Raw genomic sequence first — 14605 nt, forward strand, 5'->3', positions numbered from 1 at the left:
GATGCTGATTATCAAACAATGTGTGTTTAACCCAATGATTCATCAGTACTTTCATTAAATATTTTAAGAATGTTAAAGCATAAGATTCAACATTCTTAACACTACAGCTGTCAGTCACTTTACACACCATCATCATCATCATCATCATCAGCCGTCCATGTTCACCCTGCTCAATCCAAAATCAGTAGCTGTTCCTTTCTGCTCTGGCCTCTGTTGTGCTTCAGAGTTTTTTTTTCTTTTTCTTTTTTAAATCTGCTGAATCTTGTTTTGCTTTTACTCCAACCCCCGGTTGAAATAGGGTTGCTATTTCTTGATGCATGCTCAGTCATCCAGGTAAGTAAATCTCCAAAGGTTGATTCTGTTCATCTGGACGTAGCGTTTTGTGGGAGAAACGTTTCATCCCTCATCCAAGTGACGTCTTCAGTCTCAGCTGACTGCTGGTTTCAATCTTATAAACAGGACATTTGCATAATGACTGAAACCAGCCCACTGAAGGGACAATAGGCTGGGAGGTCAGTTCCTTAATCTTAATTATGCAAATTCTCATGACCATTGACCAAAACCCACTGATCAAAGGCCATGAGTACCTACCCTGGAACACCACCAAGTCATTGGTTCAGATATGTGGATGACACCTGGGTGAAAATCAAATCTCAGGACGTTCCACATTTCACGGATCACATTAACTCATCAAATTCACCAGGAAGGATATGAACAGTGGCAGGTTAGCCTTCTTAGACTGTGAGATTTCCATCAGTAATGGGGGACATCTAAAAGCTGACGTGTACCGTAAACCTGCACATACGGATCAGTATTTAAGGTTTGACTCTCATCATCCACTGGAGCACAAACTGGGCGTCATCAGGACGCTACAACACAGAGCGAACACCATCCCCACTGACACAGCAGCCAGGGAAGCAGAAGAACATCAAGAAGGCCCTGAGTAAATGTGGTTATCCCCACAAAGCTGGGAAGGCTCCTAAAGAAAGCTCCAGCCGATCCAGGAGAGAAGGACAACCGCTGCCTAAGTGAAAACCTGTAGTGATCCCGTACGTGTCAGGAGTATCGGAGCAGCTGAGACACATTTTTTCTAAACATCAGGTCTCTGTGGCTTTTAAACCCCAAAACACGCTGCGGCAAAAACTGGTCCACCCCAAGGATCGGGTCCCCCGACACAAACAGAGTAACAGAGTGTACGCTGTTCAGTGCAGGAGGATTGCCAGGATTTATACATCGGGGAAACCAAACAACCTCTGGCTACAACACAGAAGAGCCACCTGCAGTCTATTCACACCTACAGGCCAGTGGACACTCTTTCAATGATGAGGATGTAACATCCTGGACAGGGAGGAACGCTGGTTTGAGGGCGGAGTCAAGGTGGCCATTTACGTGAAAAGGGAAAGACCGTCTCTGAATCGAGGAGGGGGCCTAAGGGTACATCTGTCACCATCTTACAATGCTGTGATTGCAGCCATTCCCCAACTCTCTGTGAATGGGACTCATGGTTATTGATCAGTGGTCATGAGAATTTGCATAATTAAGATTAAGGAACTGACCTCCCAGCCCATTGTCCCTCAGTGGGCTGGTTTCAGTCATTATGCAAATGTACGGTTATAAGGTTGAAACCTGCAGTCAGCTGAGACTGAAGACGTCACCTGATGATGACGAAACGTTTCTCCCACTGGAAACGTCCAGATGCACAGAATCAACTTTTGAGGAGGGTTGTTTGTTTGTTCATAAGACATTCATTTGGTTTAATTTGACTCAATAAAATGTACAATAAATTGTTTTTGCTCTTTCTGATACAAACAATTTTTGGCTGCCCCCTTATTCACCAATCTTTGGCATGTCTGCATGTTTTATGTGGAAGATGTTTTTACGTGAGACGTCCTTTCTGATACAATCCCAGAGGGACTCGTTCCTCCTCCAGTAACCGAACTGGGAATCTGTCACTCGTCCAACGTGTTAATCGCTAAAAATAACATAAATAAAGGTTTGAAAGATGACAAAATAAGATCAATAAGTCACCAGAACACAACTTTTCTTTTCTCTCTTTCTTATTTTGTTACAATTTTGGAAAGCATCATTTTATTTCCTGCTACACAGAGGTGTGGCCAGTGTTGACAGATCCATGTACTTGACAGCCAGAGTCCTCTTTTTTTAGCATTGCCTGCAGGCATTATATTTTGAAAAGGTTCACTTTTATATTGATATATTGCATTATACAACATTGTTATTATTATATGATGGTTACAGCCATGAGAGAATCTACTGCCACAGTAAGGACACTGACACCTGATGTATATATTGTATCAATCATAGCTGATATTTTTGTTACATTCTTACTCATAATGTTACATTTTGTAACATTATGAGTAAGAATGTAACATCATTCTACTTTTCAAAGAGGTTCACATATGCTGTAAATATTCTGTAAAATGGATCCAAAAGCAGAATAAGGAACCAACACACACCGACAGGAAGTGGGAATGAAATGAAACCATTTAAAGTGTAAATGTTGATAAGATGGCGATCGTTCCCTCCCCCGCCTCTGCTCAGCCGCCCTGTCTTTGTTGCTACCTGACGGCTCTCTCCACACGCCTGGTCACTCTCCTCCTCTCTCTGTGAACCCGGTGAACCCGCCTCTTCCTCACAGATGCTGTCACAGCAGTGAGGACCAAAGGCTTCTCTCTCTCTTTCTCTTTTTCTTTGCGGTATGTGTGAACAAACATCTCTTTGCCCGCTGCTCACAGTTTTCCTGCGGTGTCTGTCTGCAGTGACGGATTCTCTGTCATCGGTGAGAGGATGATGCTTTATGTCAGGAGAACCTGCAGCAGAGCATAAACACAAACACTGGCCACAAAGTGAGAGTGCTGCATATGCAGGATTACTCCTCTGTGTTATCACTATACAGCTCCAAGTGTGTGTTTTCACCGCAGAGGTGTACATGCATGATTACATTGTCAACACAGAAGTGAAATCAGGCTCTTGTGAAGATGCAAACACTTTGGAGAGCACTCATCGATGCTAATAGAAGATGAATGAAGGAATCTCATTTTCTGTTGAGAGCACGTGTGCGCAGATCAAGAGTTGGTTTGGAAAATAACTGAATATGGTGCAACGCAAGCAGAGGTTAAAATAATCTGTCCGTTGTATTTTTCTCCTGAAATATGTCAGCTCACTTCATGACCTCCGTCCCAAGGGGGTGGAACTGAGGGAGGACAGGAAGCAACATGTTTGTGTGTCTCTTATCACGCGTGAAGCATGAGTGTGTATCTGTGTATGCACTCATCGCTCCAGCTTTTCCATTTTCCACACCTTAATGATCCCATCCACGTGCTTTTGAAGATTTATAAAAATTTGCTGTATTTTACATATATAAAAGCAGCATTCACAGGAGCTTAAACAACATCTCCTTTTTCTATGATATAACATATATATCATCTGTTAATATTTGTTGATTATATTGTAGCTAACAAGAATGTTGTCAGATGATGCAGGAACCAAAATGAAACGACTGGCTGTGCATGTTTCTGGAGTAGTGAAAAATCGCCTGAGATCATCATTTGACTCCCTGCGTGACTTCAGCAGGATCAGACTGCCTGCTGCTTGGAAACCCAGCTACAAACAGCGAGAGCTTATTAAAACGCTATTAAGAGTTCATCAGCCGATCACATACTGCATGTGTCACAGTGAGCATCGCCGATACAGCGGTAAAATATGTAACCCCTAGATTTGGTCTAAGCACTTTAAATAGTATTTGTAACATGGCTTTGACTTCAGGGCAGTGTTTCCTCACTGCTATGTGAGCTACAGCCGAGGTGTTTGGAAAGTCCTGTAGCATTAAAAACATCATCAAATAAAACATATTCTGTCCATCAGTCCCCGGTCATCTGTGATATAAAGGTGACACTAACAATTTAGTTCTCACTTCTGTTGAATGTAATATAATGATTCCTTGCCTATTACTTTTTAAACTACTCCTTAAAGTTCAATCAGTTTTTAATGTATAATTTAATGTCACATCTATTTGGTTTAATTAATAAGTGAACCAAACGGCTGTGTGGCATTACCTGCAAACACTTTGCTTGAAGCTGACGGTTAAAGTAGGCCTATTATACAGGGTGGGCCATTTATATGGATACACCGTAATAACATGGGAATGGTTGGTGATATTAAAGTCCTGTTTGTGGCACATTAGTATATGTGAGGGGGCAAACTCCTCCAGATGGGTGGTGACCATGGTGGCCATTTAGAAGTCGGCCATCTTGGATACAACTTTTGTTTTTTCAATAGGAAGAGGGCCATGTGACACATCAAACTTATTGGTAATGTCACAAGAAAAACAATGGTGTGCTTGGTTTCAACGTAACTTTATTCTTTCACGAGTTATTTACAAGTTTCTCTTTGTTCACATATACTAATGTGCCACAAACAGGACTTTAATATCACCAATCATTCCCATGTTATTATGGTGTATCCATATAAATGGCCCACCCTGTACTATGAGTTCCTGTTATTGAGTACTGTGCAAATGTTTCAGGCCTCATTTCTTCATATGTCGCTTCAAAGGACCCAGGCTTAAAGTTGTGTCGAGCAACTGTTCTCCAGGCTTTCTGAAGGTCTGTCAAAGTTTGTCTTTGGACATTAGCTGCTATTTCTCCCATTGCCACTCCAGTCCATTTCCAGAGGAACGTTTGTTTTTCCTTTGTGAAGCCATTTAACGCTGACCTATGGATCATTCAAGCCATGCAGCTAACTTATGACTTAGCTAACTAATGACTTAGCCAAGAACCAGTTTTAAACTGTCTTTGTTACTTGCAGCCTAGCACAAAAACACAGATTTTTCTCCTCATTGGTTTAGTCAAATGCCAAAAATAACACAGTTTGACAGCCACAAAATAGCATTTGTGCACCGAACAGGAGATCTCCAAAGAGCTGAAAACTTGGCATATGTTGGCATGAGATCAGCGCGTCCTTAAAAAATGAGGAAACTAGAAAAATGGACAAAAGATTATCTGAAAGTCACGTCATCAAGAAACGACCTGAGAGATGCATCTTCAGTTAATCCAGCTACTGTTCACTGAAGCCTCATCAGAAATGGTCTCAGTGGAGGGGTGGCTGTCAAGAAGGCATTCTTAGGGAAGGGAAGCACAGTCAGACTCTGATCAACTATGTAATACCATATGGAAAGTATCTGACTGGCAGCAGTTTGTTTATTCCACTCATGGCCAATGTCACGAGAGCACAGACGGACAGAACAATCCAACAATATAAATCACGGATCGGCCGGACATTACTGAAGCAGCTAGCAACCAAAGAGGAGACTGGAGAACTCTTACTGAACAGGCTTTGCACACATTTCAATAGATTTCTGCATCTATTTGAAATTTTCCTCAAAATTGGAAAATGTAGACTAGAGATGTTTTATATTGTTACAGTGGAATATGTCTGTGAAGGTTCTCAGTCATCCAGGTCATCGTAGTCAAAGGAGCTTGCAAAGAAAAGCGTCTGGACTTCTTTAAGTTGCTTGAAGACGTTTCACCTCTCATCCGAGAAGCTTCTTCAGTTCTAAGGTCAAATGGTGGAGAGTCCCAGATATAAACCTAGTGGGAGTTTCCCCCCACAGAGGGACAAAAGGACCCCCTGATGATCCTCTAATCGCCTGAGCCAAGGTGTGAAACTGGGTGTGGGTCCCAATCAGCCAGAGTTTCGGGTGAGCTCACTGTGAAACCTGGCCCCACCTTATCATGCGAATTCCTGAGATCAGATGGTCCAGGATGTGAGTGGGCGTTAAGGTGTCTGGGAAGGATCTCAAAACTGGATTATAGATGGCAGAGAGTTGGTGTCGTAAACCACCGCCTCTGTTCAAAGAGGAGTGAAAGAAGCCATCTATGTCCACTGTGAGCGACCATCTTTGAACAGAGGCGGGGTTTACGACACCAACTCTCTGCCATCTATAATCCAGTTTTGAGATCCTTCCCAGACACCTTAACGCCCACTCACATCCTGGACCATCTGACCTCAGGAATTCGCATGATAAGGTGGGGCCAGGTTTCACAATGAGCTCACCCGAAACTCTGGCTGATTGGGACCCACACCCAGTTTCACACCTTGGCTCAGGTGATTAGAGGATCATCAGGGGGTCCTTTTGTCCCTCTGTGGGGGGAAACTCCCACTAGGTTTATATCTGGGACTCTCCACCATTTGACCTTAGAACTGAAGAAGCTTCTCGGATGAGAGGTGAAACGTCTTCAAGCAACTTAACGAAGTCCAGACGCTTTTCTTTGCAAGCTCCTTTGACTACAGTGGAATATGTTTGAATATGTTGAAGTTGTTCCCACAATGCTGTTCAAACCTTCTCTTTACCAGGAGCAGCCAATCAAAAGGAGGGTGGCTCAAATGGAGGGGAAGTAGATAAAACAGCTTGTTTTACAGAGCGGACGACCCCAGGGTCAGCACTACAGCTCAGTGTTTGCTCAATACTGTGGCTAAATGCAGCAATCCTGGGAAAATTCATGGATCCAACAGAAAGGCACAGCTGTGGAGAGACTGAATGACTCGGAGACAAGAAGAGGTCGGCTTTTGTTTTTTCGTAGTCATGAAAACAGTGGCTTTTTAATGTAAACACTACATTCGATTGGTTTTTCCAGCACGGACATCCCACATGAAATAACAACCATTCACTAAAGAAGAGTAGAGGGAGAGAGAGAGAGAGAGAGAGAGAGAGAGAGAAAGCTGCACAGAAAAAAGCATTCACTGGGTAAAGAACAAAACATAAAAAATATGACGGAAACGGGAACAAAATGAGAGGAAAAAATGCTTTCTCATGTCATTATACACGGTTGTTTTCTTTTTTAAAAACTAGAAATCAAGAAGTCAATATAGAGAGATGGACGAGGGCTAACACATGAAGAGATAACAGATCTACTTATTGTGTGTGTGTGTGAGTGCGAGCAAGTGTGCATGTGAGAAACTGTGCTTTTCATTGTAGACCTGGAAGGAGTGGGTGAAACTGAAAAGAGACAGAGAAGAAGAAGAAAAGAGCATGACTTTATACAGCGTAGATGTGTGAACATGCGGCGTCCCTAACTAGCGGACGCAGCGAGAAACGTGCTCTCCCCCAAAAGTGTTTGTTTGTTTTTTTCTTCTGAAATAATAAAAAATAGATATTGTTATAATATTATATTTAATTGTTCTGAGTCAGGCTAAAGTGAGGACACGGATCTAATGCAGGGAAACAGGCAAAACGGTAAAAGGAGAAGGGGCGGGGCACAGTTCAGAGCATTATAACAAGACGGCGGGGTCGGTCTGAGATCTTCACGGATCAGCTCGCTTTGCAAAACATCTTTTACATTTAAAAAAGGGAGATATAGAGAAAGAGATACTCTGTAGCTACAAAGCACGAGAAAAGTTTTTGGAATATTAACAGGATCATTAGGAAGGTCGTTGGCGGTACTGTGGTAATGTTCACTGGGGTCTTTATTATTGTAGTAATCAGAGTACATTTTTGTCCTTTTTCAGCTCACTTTAACACGTCGCTGTACTCTGAACCTTTCTGTTGTCAATCCTTGGAAACTTAAATTGTCACTTTTTTTCGATATATATATATATATAAATATATATATATATATATATATATATATATATATATATATATTTGCCTCTGCCGTGTCCCAGAAACCAACAATCTTCTCAGTTTGTTTGTTTCTGTATTTTTCTGTTTGTTTTTTTACTTTTACTTTTTTTTCTTTTTTTAAAGTTATCTGAGCATTATTTGTGTGTACTTTTTTTTGTCTATAAGTTGTATGAATTAACTGATCTCTTTATACAAAGGCTTGAGTATCACATGCTATCTGGGCTTTAGAGGGAAAAGGAGGAGGACGGGGAGATGGGTTGGCAAAAAAAGAAGGAGCGCCCTTTAACTTTGCAAAAATAAGCCAAAAAAGAAAGAGATGGAAGAAGATGAGAGAAGTAAAGGTGTGGCATGACGAGAGAGAGAGAAAACAGACAGGTGTGTGAAGAAAGGTGATCAATCAATAAATAAATTAATAAATTAATCGACCATTATCAAACCATGGGTGAGTTTTCTTACACGGAGAATGTTAGCAGATCTAGAGGTTATAACAGTGAGAAAGTTTTAATCATAACATTGTGTAGTTGCTTCTATAAGCACAGCTATCTACAGTGCAGTACCTTTGTTACATGGCACTGATAGGACTGTTAGCACATTTCCTATTGGCTCCCACACCCGGCCGTGGCCGACGGTTTGCTAGTGGCTTAGGCCTGGAAACAGGAAGCCTTACATCCTGTCGATGAAAACCACACCTTGAGTAAAACGATCCCCAAAAAAGTGACTGACAACAAAAACAACAACAAAAACCACTTAATGTAAACAAAACACTAACATTAAAATCAGCATCGTCAGTTTTAGCAGGTCTTGAGAGTTTTGGCTGACCCGTCTAGTGCTTCTTAGTACATTTTCACATAATTCTGCAAAAACTGTTATTACATAATCACTACTACAGCAAAAAAGAAGGACAAAGTAATACACACACACACACACACACACACACACACACACACACACACACACACACACACACACAGGGGTGTCAGGTGAGGCAAAACGTGAATAAACATCAGTGTACAGACTGATACTTGCAATAAATATACATATGATCAACAAAAACAAGAGTCATAAAAAACGTACAGGTTTGGGTTAACAACAAAAGACAACGTAAAAGAAAGGAAACGGGGAACGGAGGCTTTCATCGACTTTGTTCACAAAGTTTTCAAGGCTGCAGGGTTTCGTGTTTTCTACTAAAACAAATTTGTTTGCTTGGCAGCAAGCTCAAGAACGTCAGGAAGAGTCGGAGCAAGAAGAGAGCAGACAAGAACTAAAAACGGTATATATATATAATATATATATATATGTATGCCTATTTTTTTTAAATTATCCTCATTATTAATATGTACCTAGTTTCATTTTTCTTTCGTTTTTTCTTTAAGTAATCAGCATCGTCATCATCGCCATCATCATTTCCACAGCAGTGTCAAAGGAAGAGGAATGAGGAGGTGGGAGGACAGAGGAAGGGACAGAGGGGGGAGGAAATAACAGGGTCGGTAGGCGTGCTCAGTACAAGCCACACCCTCGGAGGTTGTTGGCGATGATAATATCGGTCACGGCGTCAAACACAACCTGGATGTTCCCTGTATCTGTGGCGCAGGTCATGTGACAGTAGATTTCCTTATTTGGAGAGCGATTCTTACTCTCGAACTGTGCTTGGATGTAAGCTGCTGCATCCTCGTAGGTGTTGGGTCCTGGAGGGAAGCAGATGTGTTACGACACAATTATTAAAACAAAAACTTCAAACAGGAAGTCTCATGAAAAAAGTACTTAACAAGTAGCTTTGGTTAGTTATCTGGATGATGATGATGATTATATATTGTTACAATGTTGCATTCTCTTATAAATACTTTGTTTCCAACTTTTTTCTACTTTTGCGTAGAGTTTAGATCACCCCTGCATGGACTGGTGGCCTGTCCGAGCTGTACAACAGCTGGAGTAACCTCCGCGATGTGAAACTGGGTCAGTGATCAAAAAGTGAACGGACGGATTTCAGGTGCTGCTGTGGCTTTGGTGAAAGTCAGGGGAGGGACAGCCAGTCACAAGAAAGCAGGTTTTGGGAGGTTGGTCTTATAGAGGTAGGAGCAAAAATGACTTATTACATGTCTGCACCTGCGTAAATGTAAGACAAACAAGTACTAAAAAATATAGAGCTGGAAATGAATAAATTAGCTGTTGCATAATCCTTCATTAGTACCTGTAGGGCTGAGTTCACACAGTCAAATACTCAGTGCTCAGGTGGGTTGTTGTTAGTAGCCTAACTGTGTTACCACCATCTCTGCATTCATCACAAAGTACACAAAATATCTGTGTTTGTATCGAACTCTAAAGCTTGGACTGTGATGCGTATGCTATATACATATATGCTACAGGAAGTTAGCCAGTGGACATTTTTGGCTGTGCAACAGTGGGAAACTCTTTAAACACTTTCTTTATGCTTCACTGATTCTGAAAATCTGCAGGTCAAAGTATTTTCAGTCTGTTGCTAGTTTCAGTTTAGTAAGAAACTTAGATATATTACTGTAAAATAAAACAAATAACTGATTCACATGGACAGCTAGCTTTGAAATCTGCTACACAGCATCCACTTCTAGTGATAGCTGACTCCACACCTTCCTTTGTGCTGCACTGAACGTCACACTTCACAGGAAATCTCACACAACTATTTAAAGCTAACTGTTTTAATGAGCTCAGACTTCAGAGGAAAGCAGCTGCATATCCTGTCGAGCAGTGAGACATTTTTGTTAGCTAATGTCAGCTCAGCAGGTGAAGCGAAGCCGAGACCTGTCGACAGAGTCGGTTTAGATGATGTGATATCTTTAGCTTCGTATGAACTTAGCAGGTAGCAGAGCTGTCATCACCACATAAAAGTCCAAATTAGTAAGTAGAAATACTATTCCTGTAACAGAGGTGGACTAGCAGTGCTAAATGCAGGCTAACTGGTCTGGTTTCCTACACACAGATGATCACATCTGTATCCTATTCATTTGACCTAATTTGAAGCACATTAGCTGTATATCAGATGCAATGATAGTTCTCCTCTAGAAGCAGGGCTGATGTACTGTACCGAGGAGTCGTTATTCAGCAATGATAGTATACATTCTAATAGGTTTGCAGATTTATTGAATCATACTCAGTCCTTCTGCTGGGCAAAGTCAGGACATGTTTGCGTGTGATGTAAAAGATATTTCTCCAAGATCTTTGGCTTGAAAAATATTTGTGGTTGTTAAAGGTTCGTAAAGTCTTCTGTTGGGAAGCTGCGAGAGCATGGGACACAGGAGGAGAGACTGACAGAAGACAGACTTACTGAGGCTGTCAAGCAAGTTAGCCGAACGTAAGTAAAGCATGAGGGACAGGAATGAAAAGGATCCACTTGGAGACCGGAAAGGAGTTTGGAGTAGGCAGGAGGCAGCTCTCACTTATTGCGGCTGACCAAGCACGACTGTCTGCTGCTTCTTATAAGCAGTCTCTTCCTTTTCTCTGTCACCACCTCGTCCGACTCTCACCTCCACACGGAGAAATCTGTAAACTCGGTTCTGCCCGTTACAGGTTCTGGGTCTCTGTGCTCTATTTATCTGACTCTCCTCTGCTCCTTCCCTGCTTTCCTTTTAAACAGTATATCTCTCTTTTCAACCTGAGCCTCTGCAGTTCTTTAAACAGTTCGTTGGCCATCTCTGCTGCAAACTGTAAACAGCAACTTTGATTTAAAGTGCTTCGAATTGTTTACAAGTCTGTGACAGTAAATGTCAGGGCTAGAAGCAGAGCCGATGTACTGTACCGAGCAGTCGTTAATCAGCATCCAGAACCTCAGGAAGGGCTTTAGAAAGCATTTAATTTCTGGGAATTACACTTAACACAGGACAGATGGTAGTCATTCATACTTTTATATCCCCTCTTCAAAATGTCTCATACAGTATTAGCCTATTTTCGGCTCCGTTACACTGATTTTCATGCAAATTTCCAAATGATTTTGTACGACACAATTTTTAAGATTAAGCTCCTTCAAATGAAGCAATTTGAAATTTGGTGAAACTTGATCTGAGCTTTCAGTTAGCTTAACATAAAGACAGGAAGAACCAACATCACAGGACTATTAAAAGATAACTTTTCAGTAAACTGATTAAACTAAATGAGGAGCTCAATTAGAGGGTTGAGTGGGTTGCAAATATACACCAACATTGTAAAGCGATTCAAAAAGCACATCTTACATCGGATGTGTAGAAATGTGTCAGCTGACGTGGGCTGAGATCACCTGATCTGCTGAGCTCGACTCTGTGGCCTGCCCGAGTTCGTGCTACGCTATGTTTTTGCAGTTGGCTACGTTCAATGAATGAACTTTAGATGTGTCGTTCTCGTGACTATATTTCGTCCTGTAAACACTTTTAATTCAGGAAAACAAATTCCAAACGTTCCTGTTTGAGATTCCTGCCCACCACTGGAATAAACCCAAACTTTTTTCGTACCTGTGTATTCAGGGAAGCAGATGCTGAGCGGAGATTTCTTGATCTTCTCTGCAAACAAATCCTTCTTGTTGAGAAAAAGGATGATGGAGGTGTCGATGAAGAACTTGTTGTTGCAGATGGAGTCAAACAGCATCAAAGACTCATGCATGCGATTCTGCAGCGGGGAGAAGGAGGGGGGGGGGGGGGCAAAATAATGAGGCACGAATAAAGAGGGAAAATTGGATTAGGGGAGATTAGGGGAATGGGTGAAGGAAATAGGAGAGAGTGAGGAAACAGGTGATAGGGAGGACATGGAAAGAAGGCCAAAGTTACACGTTACCCCGACTGAGCATGTCGACACAGTCATAGACACACATTAAAACTTCATCTGGGCCTCACACTGGAACACCAACAAACTGTGACAGTATTAATTTGGCCTGCCCGGGCAGGACTCGCCCATATTTTCAATAAAAAATTATAGTTCGTGGAGGAAAGCAAAACATATTCTGGAAAACATTTACATTCAAATCTGCTCCAAATGCACACACACACACACACACACACACACACACACACACACACACACACACACACACACACACACACACACACACACAGGACCAAGAAAAATAATCACCCATATCAAGTTACTCATGTGATGCTTTATTGTCTTTATCTCATGTATAAATACAACATCCAATAAATTATGACAACAGTGAGGGAGTTACAGCAGATGCATTTTATGCACAGTGATGGATAAAATGCAGCATTCACACGCACGCGCAGGCACACGCTCATACAAACTCGCACACGCACAGATAACAGCTTAGTAGATGTGGGCGACTTGTACAGTACAGCGAGTGTTGATTGGTACCAGCATGTTGGTTGAACAGAGACTGGAAGGTTAAAGCACGGTGAGTGCAAGGACGCTGATGTGTACCGGCATAAACTCTGCGTGATGCTATCACGGGTCGTTACGGTCATGTCCCCCCAGCTCTCTGACATCTCTCCCAGCTCAGCAGCCTGAGTGCACATTACATCAGCTGGCACGGTATAGCAGGGACCGAATGTTAAAAGGTTGCAAGCAAAACCCGGTTTCTAAATCCAACGTACAAGTAAGTCAGCAAAAACAGGCCACAGGAGCTCATTTAACCCTAACACGGGAAAGATTTGGCACTTCGGTTTGGCTGCCATTGTGACATTTCAACAGCTTTTTGTGCTGCTGTGGCAATGACATGGCAAAAGGTGCTAACATTTCTTTTGTGACACCACCTGCTGCCCAGAAGTGCACCCACTGCTGTCCCCAACTCTCAAAGCTGAATAGGCCACTGATTGTGTTATCCACACAGCACAACAATGCAAACAAACGACCCACAGATGTGTCCTTCAGCGCAGCCTATAGGAATGAAGTATTTGCCATCAATATGAACTACTTGCTACTTCCTTGTCCTCCTCTTGTCCTCTCAACCTCGCCTACTGTTGCAGTTGTCTTCTGTTACTTGGGATTGGTCCTAAACCACTAATTGTGTTACAGCTCGCCTGATGCAGAAACAACGACGAGGTAATAATGTGAAGGACCGCACGTTTCCCGTCCCGAGCGCCTGCTCTGTGTCATGAAGAGACGAGACGGGACTGTAAACACTGTAGCAGAGCGCTTACACTGTTCACCTCCACCAAAAAAGAGGCTTCCACACTTTTAGTTGCGTAACAGACTGGCTTTGGTCTTTTCACCTCTCATCATGTACACCATGACTTCTACTGAACTGTTTATGAAAAAAGACGTTTCTGCTCAATTCAGTAAATTTTCTATTAGCTGCCGTCTTTAGCGTATGTTCAGTAAAATTCAAGTGTTGTGTTCTGTGAATAAATTTAGGCACACACTGATCTGAGATCACTCTAACTAATTTAGTATGTCACTGACAAACAGCACGAATCCCTGTAGGTCCGTGCGGTGCCGCGGGTTAACGTTGGAGGACAAAGCTCCGATGCCGTCCTGTCACCGTCAGCCCGACGGCAGCACAAACTTAACGGTTTCCTTTCTGTGTGTTAACGGCTACCAGGAAGCGCAGCACAAGCAGCACCTTTGCAGAGCAGCAGTCGTCAGCGCCGCGTGGATGTGGAGTGACTAAACAGAAGTGTATCTGTTGCCAGGGGCGGATCTAGAAGGGTGGCATGGGGTGGCAAGTGCCACCCTAAAATGATCCCTTGCCACCCCAGTTTTGCATATGACAGTGTTGTTTATTAAAATAAGACAGCATTAACAGTTTGAGCGTAGTTACAGTCAGCAGTGAATATAAATGCTAAAACTGAATATATTGCATAGTGTCCCCCCCCTGCACCAGTAACAAATGGTTCAGCCCATAGCAGGACCGGCTTTTTTCTTGTTTTCAGTAGCAAGCGATGCTCATGATTGTGCCAGAGCACATTTTGAACAACACCATGGGAATTTCAGATTTCACACAGGTGGGTGGATGTTACACTGTGGAAATGGAAGGAAGGTGAGTGTTATTAACCCTCTGTGGTCCACGGACAC

General features: G+C 42.4%; 1 protein-coding gene across 2 annotated transcripts in view; it reads right to left on the reverse strand.

Moving 5' to 3' along the window:
* Positions 1 to 8891: 8891 nt before the first annotated feature.
* gnao1a (guanine nucleotide binding protein (G protein), alpha activating activity polypeptide O, a) overlaps positions 8892 to 14605 on the reverse strand; it is a 109016-nt gene continuing 103302 nt past the window's right edge. The window contains exons 7-8 of one of the 2 annotated variants that reach the window (XM_085358960.1): positions 12094 to 12247; positions 8892 to 9324 (exon numbers count right to left, since the gene is read on the reverse strand). In XM_085358960.1, coding sequence (XP_085215086.1) covers positions 9137 to 9324; positions 12094 to 12247 — 342 coding nt within the window. In that variant the 3' untranslated portion in view covers positions 8892 to 9136. The remainder of the gene's footprint in view (positions 9325 to 12093; positions 12248 to 14605) is intronic. The other variant, XM_085358962.1, reaches the window with a different exon arrangement.

The sequence above is a fragment of the Diplotaxodon limnothrissa genome, linkage group LG7, assembly GCF_057381915.1.
Source record: "Diplotaxodon limnothrissa isolate DT_005_m linkage group LG7, D_limnothrissa_male_GT1.1, whole genome shotgun sequence".
Classification (NCBI taxonomy): domain Eukaryota; kingdom Metazoa; phylum Chordata; class Actinopteri; order Cichliformes; family Cichlidae; genus Diplotaxodon; species Diplotaxodon limnothrissa.